At 37.8% G+C, this 14383-nt stretch overlaps 1 protein-coding gene across 1 annotated transcript; it reads right to left on the bottom strand.

Moving 5' to 3' along the window:
* Positions 1-6086: 6086 nt before the first annotated feature.
* LOC110872593 (GATA transcription factor 15) lies at positions 6087-7213 on the bottom strand. Its single transcript, XM_022121411.2, has 3 exons — positions 7054-7213; positions 6813-6929; positions 6087-6546 (listed from the first exon to the last, which is right to left on the bottom strand). The coding sequence occupies exons 1-3, from the start codon at positions 7069-7071 to the stop codon at positions 6271-6273; spliced, it is 411 nt and encodes a 136-aa protein (XP_021977103.1). The 5' UTR covers positions 7072-7213; the 3' UTR covers positions 6087-6270.
* Positions 7214-14383: the final 7170 nt, after the last annotated feature.

Below are 14383 nucleotides of genomic sequence, written 5' to 3'. Positions count from 1 at the left end.
TTTGATTTTCAATACTTTTATGCTCATAGAACACCCGTAGTGGCCAACATTTTAGCGTTTTCCCCTTCAAACACCCCCCAAAACGCTCGGTCACCACCCCCGCCGGCGTTTTCCGTCGTTTTTTAGCAAAAGAGCCCCCCTAGCATGATTTGAAACATGCCGAACCTTCATTTGTTTGCCCAATAAGTCCTTGCCATGTGGGTATAATTAGTTTTAATTAAAAAACAAAAGAAAAATAGTTTTAATTAGTTTTAATCAGATTTTGGCAAATATTTTTTTTGAAAGTTTAAGTTGTAGGTTGTTGTGGGTGACAAAGGAAGGAGAAGGTGATTTTGCATTTCAGTCCCTGCACTTTGATTGTATTTAAAAGAAAAGATTTAGACTTCAAAACCTTTAATATTTCAAGTTTTAAAAATGCTATATCAATCCCTAAAGTTTTGTTTATTAAAACCAAAAATTTTGCAATGTAATTTTTTTTTTACTTTTTTCCGGGTTTTCTTTTTATTTCTAGTATTGTATTTTTTTTAATTTAATGAAGTATTTTAACTTTTTAATTAAAAAATAATAATTGTGTAATGATTGGAAGGGGCGTTATTGGGCATTATTCTCACTACGCCACTTTTGCGCATGGGAGCATTATTTATGTAACGACTACGCATGGTCTTAGCACGGGCCTTGAAGTGTCAATGTATGTTATGGTTTAAGTCCGTTATTTTTTGACTTGTTTGCTTCTAATGTTGTGCATGTGAGTAATTTCATATTTAATTTATATCACATGTTTATATTTTTATTGTTATCTATATAATAATGAGTGTGTGCACACTAAAGAGCTATCTGACCTTTCTGGTCTTTTAACACCGGTGTTATAGTTTTATTCTTAAAATGATATATGGTCTTTCTGGTCTTTTAACACCGGTGTCATAGTTCTATTCTCAAAATGTTGGTTCTTTAATATAAAACCATTCAAACAATCACTTAGACTGGACGGTATGGGGGCCAGCTTAAGCCCGGCGAGCCCCGGCGCCGGTCCCCCACACCGCTCCCCTCCCTTCCGTCCCGGCCTCACCAGCAGCCCACAGCCGAAGTTGTCGGGCCTCCTTCTCCTTTCTTCTCTCACATATACCTATACATACATACATATATATACACAAAGGGGTTCATCCTCCACCCCCTAGGTCCATCCCCTCTAAGCCACTCCTACGTGACGGTGATGTGGCGGCCCATCCTTGGAAGAGTTGCCTCCTCCATACCTTCCAGTCTTAGAAACTTTATGAATCAATAGTATGCTAAGTTGACCAACAATTCTTACATTCTCTTTTTAAGCACACAATAGGATAGTAGGATGTTTATCTAACAGGGGCGGCTATGAGGGTGTATGGGGAGAACTTTCGTACAGGGCCTGTGATTTCGAGGGGCACGTGTTTTTTTTAAACTGATATATATATATATATATATATATATATATATATATATATATATATATATATATATATATATATATATATATATATATATATATATGTTAATAAATAGATATCGAATCAAACAATGTACATAAAATGATCTTTGGTGCAGTGGCGTGCATGTTTTGGTTAGTTCTTTGGGCCCGGTGAGACCCGGGTTCGAGTCCCTTGGTTCCCTTTTTATTGAATTTCATTTAACAGTTTCCAATAATTGTACAACTGGTCCTTGCACTTAAAAGTTCTTAAGAATTACCAAATCAGTCCCTTCAATTAGGAAATTAGTTTAATCTAAAATTTATAACTAGGTTAGTTATTTCTTTTGTAATTATTAACCTGACTAACAAGTTCCATTCATAAAATTAATATTTTAAACCCAAAAAAACTAGTTATAGTAGTTTCTAAATATGCGACATCTAATATAAATAAAAAAAGTTCGTTTAGGATCCGGTTTTCAAACGGATGGGTATCGGAGATCCGTTTTTGGCGGATGTTACACATTGTTTATCGAATAATACGATTTTGTCATTTTCGTAAATGCCTTGTTTATCGTTAAGATATAAGGGCACATTTTTTGACCTCGAACATGGTACATTAATTCTCAAAGACGTCACTGTTATCTAAACACATTTTATTGATGATATTAATCATTTATAAGTCAAAAATCAAGATTAAATCCACATCTTGCACCAAACTTATCCAAGGTCAAAGTGACCATGCATGCTCGAAATAATCATTTGAGGTATGTTAAGAAATGTATAACCATTAACCAAATAACAAAAGTATATAGATCTATTGTAATTAAGCAGCGTTTCATTTGCTCTCAAGAATTCTTATAAGTATGAGTTCGTAACTTAACAAAGAGGAAATGAGTAGGGATTTATCAACCAAAGCCTTTAGGTGGGTATGAAATCCCTTAATACTAGCACACTTAAACTAAGTTTGTTTAAACATTCTCAAACTCATAGCCCAAAAAGGACTTTTGACATACCATATTAGACCATAGGGTGTGGTTTGGGTAGTCCCTTTGGGATCATCCGTCACCTTGGCGCCATGTCACATTGGGTGGAGGGCAATCCCTTTGGGGACTACCCAAGGGTGTGGAGAACGACCCAACTTAAAAATAAAAACCAATATATAATAAAGGAGAGAGAGAGAGAGAGAGAGAGAACATACCAATCAAATGGCTCGTCTTCAACGGCCTGGTGACGCTGTTTGCGCCGCGACGAGGGGGAGGGGGGCGGTGTGGGACGAGGGCGACGAGAAGAGACGGGGGGGAGGGGGGGACCCCACACCCCCATGGTCTTAGTGCTCTTACTATCTGTATATTAAGGGTACATGGTATTGTTTACGGGAAGAAAAGGGCACCGACAGCCATGATTTGGATTCGCACGGTCCCGATTCCTTATTTTCTCTTTCTTTCTTTGTGTTTGGCCCTGATCTTCACCAAATATTGGTATATGCTCCCCGGTTTTAAAGCTTTAGATCGTCCCTGAATAGAAGGGTGCGGTGTTCCCGTATGGCGTTAAGATTTCCGATTCTATCATCCTGATATTATACTGTGTACCCTAAAGTAACGTTCATTTTACGGGATGGAATGATTTTTTTATGGTATTGGAATTTTGATTCCATTTTTTATTTTGTTGGTTTCAAAAAATGAAATAGAGTTGAACAAAATAAGGAAGATAATATATATTCTAATTCCATTCCATTATGTGAAACAAATACACTTTTTTTTTGAAAGGCTAATTTTATTAAAACCCACTATACTGAAAGAAATACACTTATCTACCAAATTACATTTCAATTTCAGTTTCAATTTCAATTCCAGTTCCATTACATCCCAAGAAATAAACGCTACCTATAGGTGTGAAACAGTTTATAGCTATAAAGTATAGTAATTAGGGTTAATGTTAGACTAAACAAATCGACATTTAAGATTGACTCTAATGTTTAAGTCAAATACTATCTTCCATTATTGTTTAACTACCTATTTTGTTTTAAACATGAATAAAAACATGACATTTGATACTATAAGAGTATAAGGCCGAGTGGTATGGTATAAAGTCTTTAGAGGCTTTATAATGTCACATCCTGTCACATAGGATCCATGTTACATAGGGAGCTTTAAAGTCATTTCCTTTAATTTGCATGCAATGGTTTAAATCCCCTATTATAATAACCTAATTATTTGTTTTTTATAATTTCATTTTTTTAATTTTCAATAAAATTACAAAGTTATTGATAAAAACTACTTGTTTAATTTTGTTTTTAAAAAATACATATATTTTGCTCGGATTTTTGCAACCTACTTAAAAAGAAAAACTACAAAGTTACTTAATAAAAACTACATGCAACCTAATTTTTGCAACCTAATTTAAAAATAAAAAAATTAAAAAAAAACTACTAAAAAACTACATATATTTTGCTCGAATTTTTGCCTTACGAGCTTCGAAAATGGCTTGATCCTCCTCCGATAGGTAGGAAAGGTCTTTCTCGAGGAACTTCAAATCTTTCACGATTTGTTTCGCCAATTTCATTTCATGTTCCTTTTCCTTAATCGTCAAAAGCCAAGTGAGTCTAATGTCGAACTTGTCCAACCTTGATGGGTCGTCTAATGGCGTTGTCAAGGAGGTGCCTCGTGCTCGTGTTGTTGCCTTATTTCTACCCCTACCCATTGGTCGTGGCAGCTCTTGGGGTTCCTCAAAATTCACTTTATCATTGTCTCCGTTTAAGTTAAAAGTAGAACAAGCATCGGACGAGGATGGTTCGCTAGGTGTTGATAATTTGGACCGTTTTGATATATGGGTTGATGTGTCAAACGACGATATAAGATGGCACTTTTAAGATTTGCGAAGTAGCTCCCAAGAAGGTATCATCGTAAACACCGAGCCATGATGCATTCTATGTTCGGTGTGGGCGATGGACATGATGTCCACCGCTTCTTCTTGTGTGATTTTTGGCGTGCTTATCGTATATGTTGTTGAAGTTGTTGATCTTGGTGCACATTGTGGTCCAATTGCCCGAAAACAAATCGGGCAAACGATATTACGGCCATTGTGGCGAAAAACTTCTCACGTATACGCTTCCAAAAGACGACTATATCTTGGTTGGTTGCTATAATTTAAAAAAAATGAAATTAGTAGCAACAAAATAAAAATTAGTTTACTAAAAAAAAATATAAATTTAATGGAGAAAAAATTTACAAATAATCGAATCCACCGACACGTCTAGCTATGCTTGTGCCAATGTTAGTTCTTCGCTAGGTGTCTACCTCTCGACGTTTTGGGAGCACGTTCGACATTCTCCGCCTTCTTTCACGTCCACCTCTTGAGGAAGTGGGTTGGGTTTAGGGTATGTTTTGGGTTTGTTGAAAAATTGTTGGTGGTTGATTTGGTGGAGAATAGTTTCCATAAAAAGCTGGGAAGTGGTGATGGTGGTGACGGAAGAAGGGATGTTGGCGTGGAAGGGGGTATCGGATAATACCCGATCTCACCCGTTTGCGGGTCTCTTCAATACGGATTTGTTGCTTGTTGTTTGTGAGATTACACCGTGGGGTATGGTGGGGTGTGGGTTGGGGGCATGGTGCGACACGTGGACTATGGGGCACCCAAGACCAAAAGCCAATTTCAAATGGGTATTATTGAAGTCTATGGGGTTCCACTCTAAAACCAATTGGTGATAGAGGGAGTAACCCAAGATCTTATTAATACAACCGGAAGGTCTTATTCTTTCGATGTGGGATAGGGCTCCTCCAATACCCTCCCGCACGTGTAACCCGGTCTATCAAGAGGTGTACACGTGGCCTTAACCGGAGCTGACATAGAGCCGTGGCTCTGATACCATATTGAAGTCTATGGGGTTCCACTCTAAAACCAATTGGTGATAGAGGGAGTAACCCAAGATCTTATTAATACAACCGGAAGGTCTTATTCTTTCGATGTGGGATAGGGCTCCTCCAATAGGTATGGTGGGCTGTGGGTTGGGTGGCGTGGAAAAAAGCCAATTTCAAAGGGCTAGTGCTCTTGGCCAATGAGGTGCCGCCATGTCATGTGTGTAGCCCTGCCCAACGCCCGGGCTGAAACCCCCGCCCAAACTCAAGCCCACCCGGGATGGTGACGTGGGCGTTTGTACCCAACCCACGCCCCATACCCTATAGTCTTAGCTCAAAGCGGATTGTTGGGTCCCACGTGTTTTTGTGGTTGAAAAACATTGTGTGAAATGAGTGGTGTGAAATGGAATGGTGTGGTTTTAGTAAAATTGTGAGATACATAAAGTGTAAGTAAAGTTAAATTTTTTTTGTTGTTGAAATGTTAACGTTTTTTAACGGTTGGAAATTTAACGGTCCATCAAACTAGCCGTTAACGCTCGTTATCCGGAGAACGAAGGCTCTATGAAAAGTTACGTGATAAGGATTTTACTTTAGGAAATTGTTATAGATTATACGTACTATTTTCCAGATAATAATTACAAAAAAAATGTCATAAAGGGCAGATTTAAGATTGATTGTGTAAAGTCAAATAAACTTTAGTTCCTTTCCATCATTTTTTGTACCTTTTTTAAAATAATTTATTGCATTTGCATTAAACATGCCAAACAAAAAGCGTACAAGAGACTACGCAAGGATGTCAAGTTTGACCTAATGAAGCATTGTCAGGTAGATTGCAATGAAAACGCAGTAAACAGTAGAGATATGAGTTGTCAACCAAAACATAAAATAAACATGGAAAGTTTCGCCCCTTTCTGGCTAAGCTAGGGTTAGAACACTGTTAATTAGTTAGGGTTTTGAATTTCCCCCAAATTGAAAAACTCAATACAGAGATCCACCACAAGAGATTGCCATCAACAGTATAGCAGCTTGTTCTTCTTCTCGTAGCTTGTTCCACCATGGCTTCCCTCTTTCATACGATGATCTCTTCCTCTGCTGCTGCTGCTGTTGTTTTTGATCGATCACCATCACTCTCACCTTCAACAAATCGCCGTTTCGTTTCGCATTCTTTGATGTTTTTCTTCTGCTTTTATCATATCCACTCATTTGTGATCTTCTCTTCTTGTTGTATTTGATTCCACACGCATTGCAAAGCGACTTTCAACAAAAACCAAATCAAAATTAATAATAATAATCACAAAAACATCGAAAATTAATAATCGTAAAAATAAAATAAAAAAACTTCAAATTCATTAGAAGAAATCAACGATTCAGCGGTAGAACTTCGAAATCGATACAATACATTTCGAGTTCATCTGAAATCAATAATCGCGAAAACTTAAAAATCATGTTGAAGAAAGAAACCAGCAATGAAGAGCCTCAAACATTTCAACAGCATAAAAAAATGAAGAAAAACATACTACCTTGGGACCAGCAGGACCGCCTCTCCAAAGAGGAGTTGTAGTGGTTTGACAATCGGTACAGCATTTTGTCTGATTTGAGGATGCTAACGGACTCTCGGCTTTTTCTTCGACTGATCTCTGCAAAAATATATAGTTGGATTTGAACTTGTTTAAATTTATATATATATAGAGAGAGAGAGAGAGTGAGAGAGATTGAGTTGGAGAAAACGATGAGAGTTGAACAAAGTGTGTGACTGTGTACCTTATCTTTCAGATCCATGATGATAATGAGGATTGCAACAGAACAAACACATAAAAAAGTGTGTGAATATGGATATGATCACTCACTGTGTGAGTGAGTGAGTGAGTGAGTGAGTGAGTAGAGGATGAGGGGTGGGTTCAGATATTGATGGCTGTTGGTTTGTATTATATGTGCAGCCTTTGAGTTGTTACTTTGACCACCGAAGGGAGGATAATAATAATAAAAAAAAATTGAAAATTTTTGGAGAAGCGGGAGGAATTGCGTGGTGGCGCTGGTCGGCCGGACACAAAACCCTAGCCGAATTTATTGGTTATTTACTAAGGTACCCCTCCACGTTCTGGTTAATTTTATTGTTATCTAATTTCTTTTAGATGTATGTTACTAGTTGATGTCCGCCCGTGTTGCGGGACGATGGCCGAATAATAAGCGAGTGTTAGGCAGCTTATTAACCATGAAAAACAACTAAATCGAGTCAACCAATTAAAAAAACACTTTTATAGTTTTGAAAAAAAAAAAACTAAAACAATGGCAATATTGTAATTTTTAACTGAGGGAAAGTTGTATTTTTTTAACTGGGGTAAAATCGTACTTTGCCAAAAGTTAAAGTAATGGCAGTACTGAAAATTTGAACCAGGGGCAAAGTTGTAAATTTTCACAGGGGCAAATTTGTAATTTTGAACTTGGGGGTAACAGCGTAATATAAATTTGAACTAAGGGCACAATCGTAATTTTAAGCTGGAGGCAAAAGCATAATTTTATTTTGAACCGATGGCAAAATTGTAAGTTTGAGTTGGGGGCAAAAACATAATTTTATTTTGAACTGAGGAAAAAACGTAATTTTGAATTGAGGGCGAAATCACAATTTTTTAAACAGGGAAAAATCACATTTTTGTACAAAGGGCAAAATCGTAATTTTTAGCTGGGGAAAACAGAATTTTATTTTGAACTGGGGGCGAAAAGGTAATTCTGAGCTGAGGGCAAAACCACAATTTTATTTTGAATGGAGGGAAAAATCGTAATTTTGAGCTGGGACAAAATCGTAATTTTATTTTGAGCTGGGGGCAAAACGTAATTTTAAAGAGGGGCAAAAACGTAATTTTAGAATGGATATAAAATAATAAATTGACTGGTCCAACGGGGGAGTGCCAGACAAAGTCGTATTTTTGAGTTGAGGGCAGGATCGTAATTTTGAGATGGGGACAAGAACGTAATTTTATTTTGAGTTGGGGGCAAAAACGTAATTTTAAAGTAGATATAAAATAATAAACGTGTTGGTCCAATGGGGGAGTGCCAGTCAGCTGCCTGGCACTATTCCCCCGACTTATAAATGTATATGTAGTAAATACCAAATCCAATGTAATGTATGTGTGGGATGATGAGTTAGAGTAGAGAGAGTAAAAATGTTCTTGGCTAACTACATGCATTTGTAGAGAGAGAATAAAGTTTGTGAATAGTGTTGTGTTTAAGACCACCGTAGTCCGGCGTTTTTTTTTTTTTTAAATTGCCCAAACACGCCCAATAACGCCCCAGGGCCGCCCCTGGGCGTTATTCGACGTTATTCACGAAAAAAAACCCCTTTGGCGTTTTTTGAAACACGCCTTGCCCCCATCTCATTGTCCAATCACCTTCCATCTCCCTTTTTGTTATCCAATAAAATTTTTTTGAGAACTTTTTTTATTTAATTATTTTACATCTCATTTAACATAATGTCCCACATCCCCACTACACTCATTTTGTAAAAACGCCCAATAATACCACATTGCTGACTGAGCTGCCACATGACGCAAAACGCCTTAGGGTAGGGCATTATTTACTCCAACGACTACGCATGGTCTAACGAAGAAAGAGAGTGAATATAGAGATAATGTGGCAAATATTTTTGCAAGAATTTTCATCTTGTATCGGAGATAGTCTTAGTTTATTTATTAAACAAACCATAATGGTTAATGCTTTCTAAGGGTCATTTTCCGCTACATTAGCATCATAATATCATTTTAATTTTTTTTTAATTTTCTAAATTATTTTCTCATCATTTGGCATTATACTAGAAATGTCTATCTCTTCATGCTCTTATAATGCCAAAGGGGACGGTGTTAAAGACGCTATCCAACTCCTTCACGCTCCTATGATACTTATTACACATGGCCTTATGTGTATTATTTAAATGTTATGATCTTGATTTTTTACAGCCCGCACAATGTATTATACCACGAAAAACACTCCAGAGTTCGTATCTTCACCCACGTGTGTGTGTGTTTGTCTTGATCTCATTCATCACCTTGTCAATAGTTGGGTGATGGATGAGATTAAGACAAGCACATGTACGTTGGGTGTGGTTAGGCGATAACTCCAGTATCTTTACGATTGGTTCGGCTAAGTGGTTAAAATGTGACTGACTCAAGCAGGTTCTATGGCATGAAATGGAGTAAGTGGGTTCCGAAAAAATGTAACATTTTTGCTCAGAGACAGGGTTTTTATGATGATAGCTCTAAGTAGAATAAACATTTTGTACAACTCCTAAGGGTGTGTGTTTTGCAATACATAACTTTAGTCTACATAGCATCTATTTAGGATAAATTAAACGTTTTCACCTTTATCTTAACACTATTTTCAGGCGGTGTCTTTTTCAATGATTTTTGACAGGTTTTGCCCTTTATAGGGATATTTGTTGCACATTTTGTCCTTTGGTCATAACCCTGTTAGTTTTTTTGGTTAAATATGCTCATGTGTCTTGCACATGAGGGCATTCTTGTCATTTCATCATTCCAAGGACTATTGTGTAAATAATTTATATTGAAAGACTATTTTGTTAAAAATATATATAAATAAAAAAATAAATCCACGCTCTCTCTAAAGTCTCCCACATCTCTTCTCTCTTTTCTCTCTCTCTCTCTCTCTACGATTTGCTCCCCCCCCCCCACTCTATCTACAATCTACTTTCCCAAACAAGAGTGATCTAATAATCAAACAAGACTGAGTAATAAATGGGTTGCAAGATGCAAGATCAAGATGAATTGAACAAATACTGTAGGTCCCCTAATCCGTATGGATCTTCATAGAATCGTCGATCCAACCTAGAGTGCGGAATCCTCTAGATCAGATTTACACATAAACGAGTAGAAGAAGAAACGATGCACAATACTATCAATCTGGTATTCTATTGATTATCCAATGCGAAGTTTACAATCAATTCAAGACCCACGAGATCCCTCAGCCACTCTCTGTATATCCTACTCTAAAACTCTCTAATCATCTCTTTTCTCCTCCTCTCTTTCAACCCTAATGCACAACATGCTTATATACCGATGTTTCCGTCCTGGGCTTTGGACTAGGCTATGGCCATTCTCCAAGCCCATTACAGTAATAAACTCCCTAACCAATAATGCTAAGCCCAATACAAAATATCCAAAGACTAAATAATCAAACTCTTAAGCTGTTGTCACAGAATATGCACCAACACACTCCAAACTGCCACCACCAACAACCACACAGCACCACCACAACCACCAGATATGCCGTGAACTCGAATTTCTAGTGGAATCGAAAGGCGGTGGTTAGGGTTCGATGACGGAGGGCCCTGAGGTGGAGTGGGTGTTTGGATGATGATGATGGTGGTGGGAGTGCGGGTGGGGGTTGTGTGATGGGGTTAGGGTTCCGACGGGGTGATGGTGGTGGTTTCAGGGTGTTTGTGGTGATTTGGGGTGATGGTGGCAGTTTCAGAGTTTTGTGGTGAAGTGATTATGGAAATGGTGATGATTTCATGTGGTTTGCGGTGATGGTGGCGTTTTCAAGTGGTGTGGGGTGGTGGTGGTAAGGGTGATGGTGACGGTGGCATTGTTTTGGATGGTTTGGGTCCTAGTGCTCGGCAGGTGGTGGTGGTCGGCAGGTGGACAGTGGTGGTGGAAGTGTCTGAGCGGGTAGTGGTGGGTTGAAGGCAGATTTGTTTTGTTTCAGGTGGTGTGGGGTGTCGGTGAGGGTGATGGTTGCATTGTTTTGGATGGTTTGGGTGGTTGTGGTCGGCAGGTGGACGGTGGTGGTAGAAGTGTCTAAGCGGGCAGTGGTGGGTTGATGGGAAATTTGTTTTGTTTTATTTTTTAAATAATATCAAATAAAGGGGTAAAAAGACTAAAATACCCCTGGGTAACCAAATTTAACACGAAAATCTAATTGGATTAGCGCTAAAGGACAAGACGTGCAACAATTTTCCCTATAAAGGGCCAAACCTGTCAAAATTCGTTGAAAAAGACACCGCCTGAAAAAGGGTATCAAGATAAAGGACAAAACTTGTAATTTTTCCCATCTATTTTTGTCTTGCATGGTGGTGACAATGATTTGGCAATGCATAAGCTTGTGGTGTCGCATCCCTCAAATTTATGTTTTTTTTTTGTTCAGATTGGAGATTCACGAATTCATTTAGGTAAAGGATTAGGTCAAGGATGTGGTTCACTGGATCATTATTATTGCTTGTTGGTTTATATGGAAAACCAGGAATGAGAAGGTCTTTTCTAACAAGGAATGGAAGATTGAAGACATAATAGATACTATTAAATCTCTTTAAAACATATTTAGGTTAAAGTCGATCTCATTGCCAAGTGGTGTGATTTTGATTTTTTTTGTGAGTATGGTGTAGTTGTTGTGTTTGGTGTAGCCTCCGGTTTTTGGTAGGGGTGGTTTGTGAATGAAGTTTGCATTTTTGGAAAGAAAAATCATCTTGTCAATAGTCATCAATAATCTGTTAAAGATCTTATTGTTTCAAGCTTTCAATATGAAACCATACAGTGGCAAAAAAATGTTTTGTATCACCAGCTTATTTGAGACACAGTTAATTGATAAACAAGGAACCTTTTAGTTATGATCTTGATAGCCAAGTATGACTCTTTTTCAGTAATGCCTCTTTTCGGGTATCCGATTCATTAATGCTCTATATACAAAGCAATTAACTTAAATTTGATTCCACCTTTTTAATAAAACTTCACACCGCCATTAAAGAAAACAACATAGCCAAGTACGAGTGCAGAGTCGTTAGGAAGATTGTCAGGCTTGCACAAGTAACGCTTGTTTGTCTCATCACAACTAGAGACGACAAATTGACACTTATCACAACGAGAGACGAGAAATTGACATACCGGACATGGAGGGTGTGGTAGATCCTCACAAAGTTGAAGTATCAGTCATTTGTGACCATACTCTAGTACAAGGGTAAGGCTCAATAGTGTGGTTTAACATAACGCTGCGCCACGTATGCAATGGGCTTTAACTAACTCACTTTTTAACTTAGATGGTATGGTTCAACTAATAGTTAAATAAAATTAAAATAAAAAACAAAGAAAATTGATGATTGACACAAGACCAATGTGCCCCACCTCATCCTCCCCAAATGCTTGATAAGGCCTTCACGAGCAGCAGTTTAGCGCCCTCTAGCCGGTGTTCTCAGCACTATGACAATGACCTGCGGGTGGCATCATTCTGCACCACTTAGCCTAAGTATATATACGTGTTTTATTGAGATGCAAAAGTAAGTGTATATATGTTTTTTATTGAGATGCAAAAGTAAGTGTAAACATGGGTAGATCCACCCCATATTGACGTAATATGTAAACAAACAAACGTACCTAATTCGTCTTAGCAGAGCTATTGGTATGGTTTGGAAGGATGTAACTTTACCCTTATCTCAATTCACTTTGAATTTACACGCTTATATAAGTCAGATATAATACTTTGATAGTTCTTACCGTTCTTATCAATATTAAGTACCATGATCGTGAATATATATGTTTATTTCATAGTATCCCGCGAAAATCATCAATCATAGTCCTTGAAACCTTACCAATTTTCCGAGAAATATCCTTCATCCGTGATCCGACCTGTTAAGTTTTAAATTTTAGAGTAAACTGCCATTTTGGTCCCTATGGTTTGGCCATTTTTGCCATTTTAGTCCAAATCTCAAACTTTTTACATCTGGGTCCCTGTGGTTTCACTTTTATTGCCATTTTAGTCCAAAATCCAAAAAACCCATATTTTGACTGTTGAATGCTGATTATTTTGTCCTTTTGTGCAGGGGTATAATCGTCCATGTTAATTTATTATAACATTTCAATAATTAATGGTAAGGGGGTAACTTGTAACTATGTATTAAAGATATAACATTAATCATCAAAACCCAGAAAATCAAGAACATCATCTTCAAGAACATCATCATCAAAACCCAGACATCGTTCATCTTCAAACATCATCATCAAAACCTAGAAAATCAAGAACATCATCTTCAAGAACATCATCAAAACCCAGACATCGTTCATCTTCAAACATCATCATCAAAACCCAGAAAATCAAGAACATCATCTTCAAGAACATCATCAAAATCCAGACATCGTTCATCTTCAAACATCATTATCAAAACCCATAAAATCAAGAACTTCATCTTCAAGAACATCTAAAACCCAGAAAATCACCATCCACCGCAACCACCACACGCTTCCACCGCAACCACCAGACATTACCATTACCATTACCATCACCCCCAACCACCATCCCGCACCAACAACCCCGCACCACCACCACACCGGCAGATCTGAACCACCATCTCTCATGGCGCACCACCACGCCAACATATCTGAAACAAGCACCATCCCCCCACCACCATTCTGCACTAGAAAGAGAGAGAGAGAGAGAGAGAGAGAAACAGGAGAGAGAGAGAGAGAGAGAGAGAGCCGAACGAGAAAGAAACATGAGAGAGAGAGAGGCACGCAGAGATGACGATGACGATGGTGGATCTGAGTTTCGGTAGGTGACAACCTCCTAGGGTTTCGAGCCAAGAGCTCTAGCTCCTGCGAATTTACACACTCGGATTATGTGGTGGTGCTCAGGTGGGGTGGTGCAAAGTGATGGTTGTAAGGTGGAGATGGTGGGAGGTGGTAGTTGTTAGGTGCAAATGGTGGGAGGTGATCCTTGATTGTGAGAGGGAGTTATTAAATGTGAAAGATGATGTTCAGATCTAAAATTGAAGAGCACCCAAATGTTCTGAGAGAGAAAGATGAATTATATATAATTAATTTAGTTTATTAATTATTGTTATAATAAATTAACATGGACGATTATAACCCTGCACAAAAGGACAAAATAATCAGCATTCAACAGTCAAAATATAGGTTTTTTGGATTTTGGACTAAAATGGCAATAAAAGTGAAACCACAGGGACCCAGATGTAAAAAGTTTGAGATTTGGACTAAAATGGCAAAAATGGCTAAACCACAGGGACCAAAATGATAGTTTACTCTAAATTTTATCACAAAGTAATATAACGTGCATTTTATTAACATTTATATGGTTT

Source organism: Helianthus annuus, unplaced genomic scaffold (assembly GCF_002127325.2).
Source record: "Helianthus annuus cultivar XRQ/B unplaced genomic scaffold, HanXRQr2.0-SUNRISE HanXRQChr00c075, whole genome shotgun sequence".
In the NCBI taxonomy this organism is placed as follows: Eukaryota; Viridiplantae; Streptophyta; class Magnoliopsida; order Asterales; family Asteraceae; genus Helianthus; species Helianthus annuus.
The sequence above is the reverse complement of the archived record's forward strand: the minus strand, read 5'-3'. Positions and strand labels throughout refer to the sequence as shown.

Bases quoted from the DNA above. Each gene is read 5' to 3' on its own strand.
- LOC110872593 (XM_022121411.2), bottom strand. The intron at 6,547-6,812 runs GTAGTATGTTTT...TTTTGTTGAAAG, and splicing joins GCGGTCCTGCTGGTCCCAAG to TCGCTTTGCAATGCGTGTGG.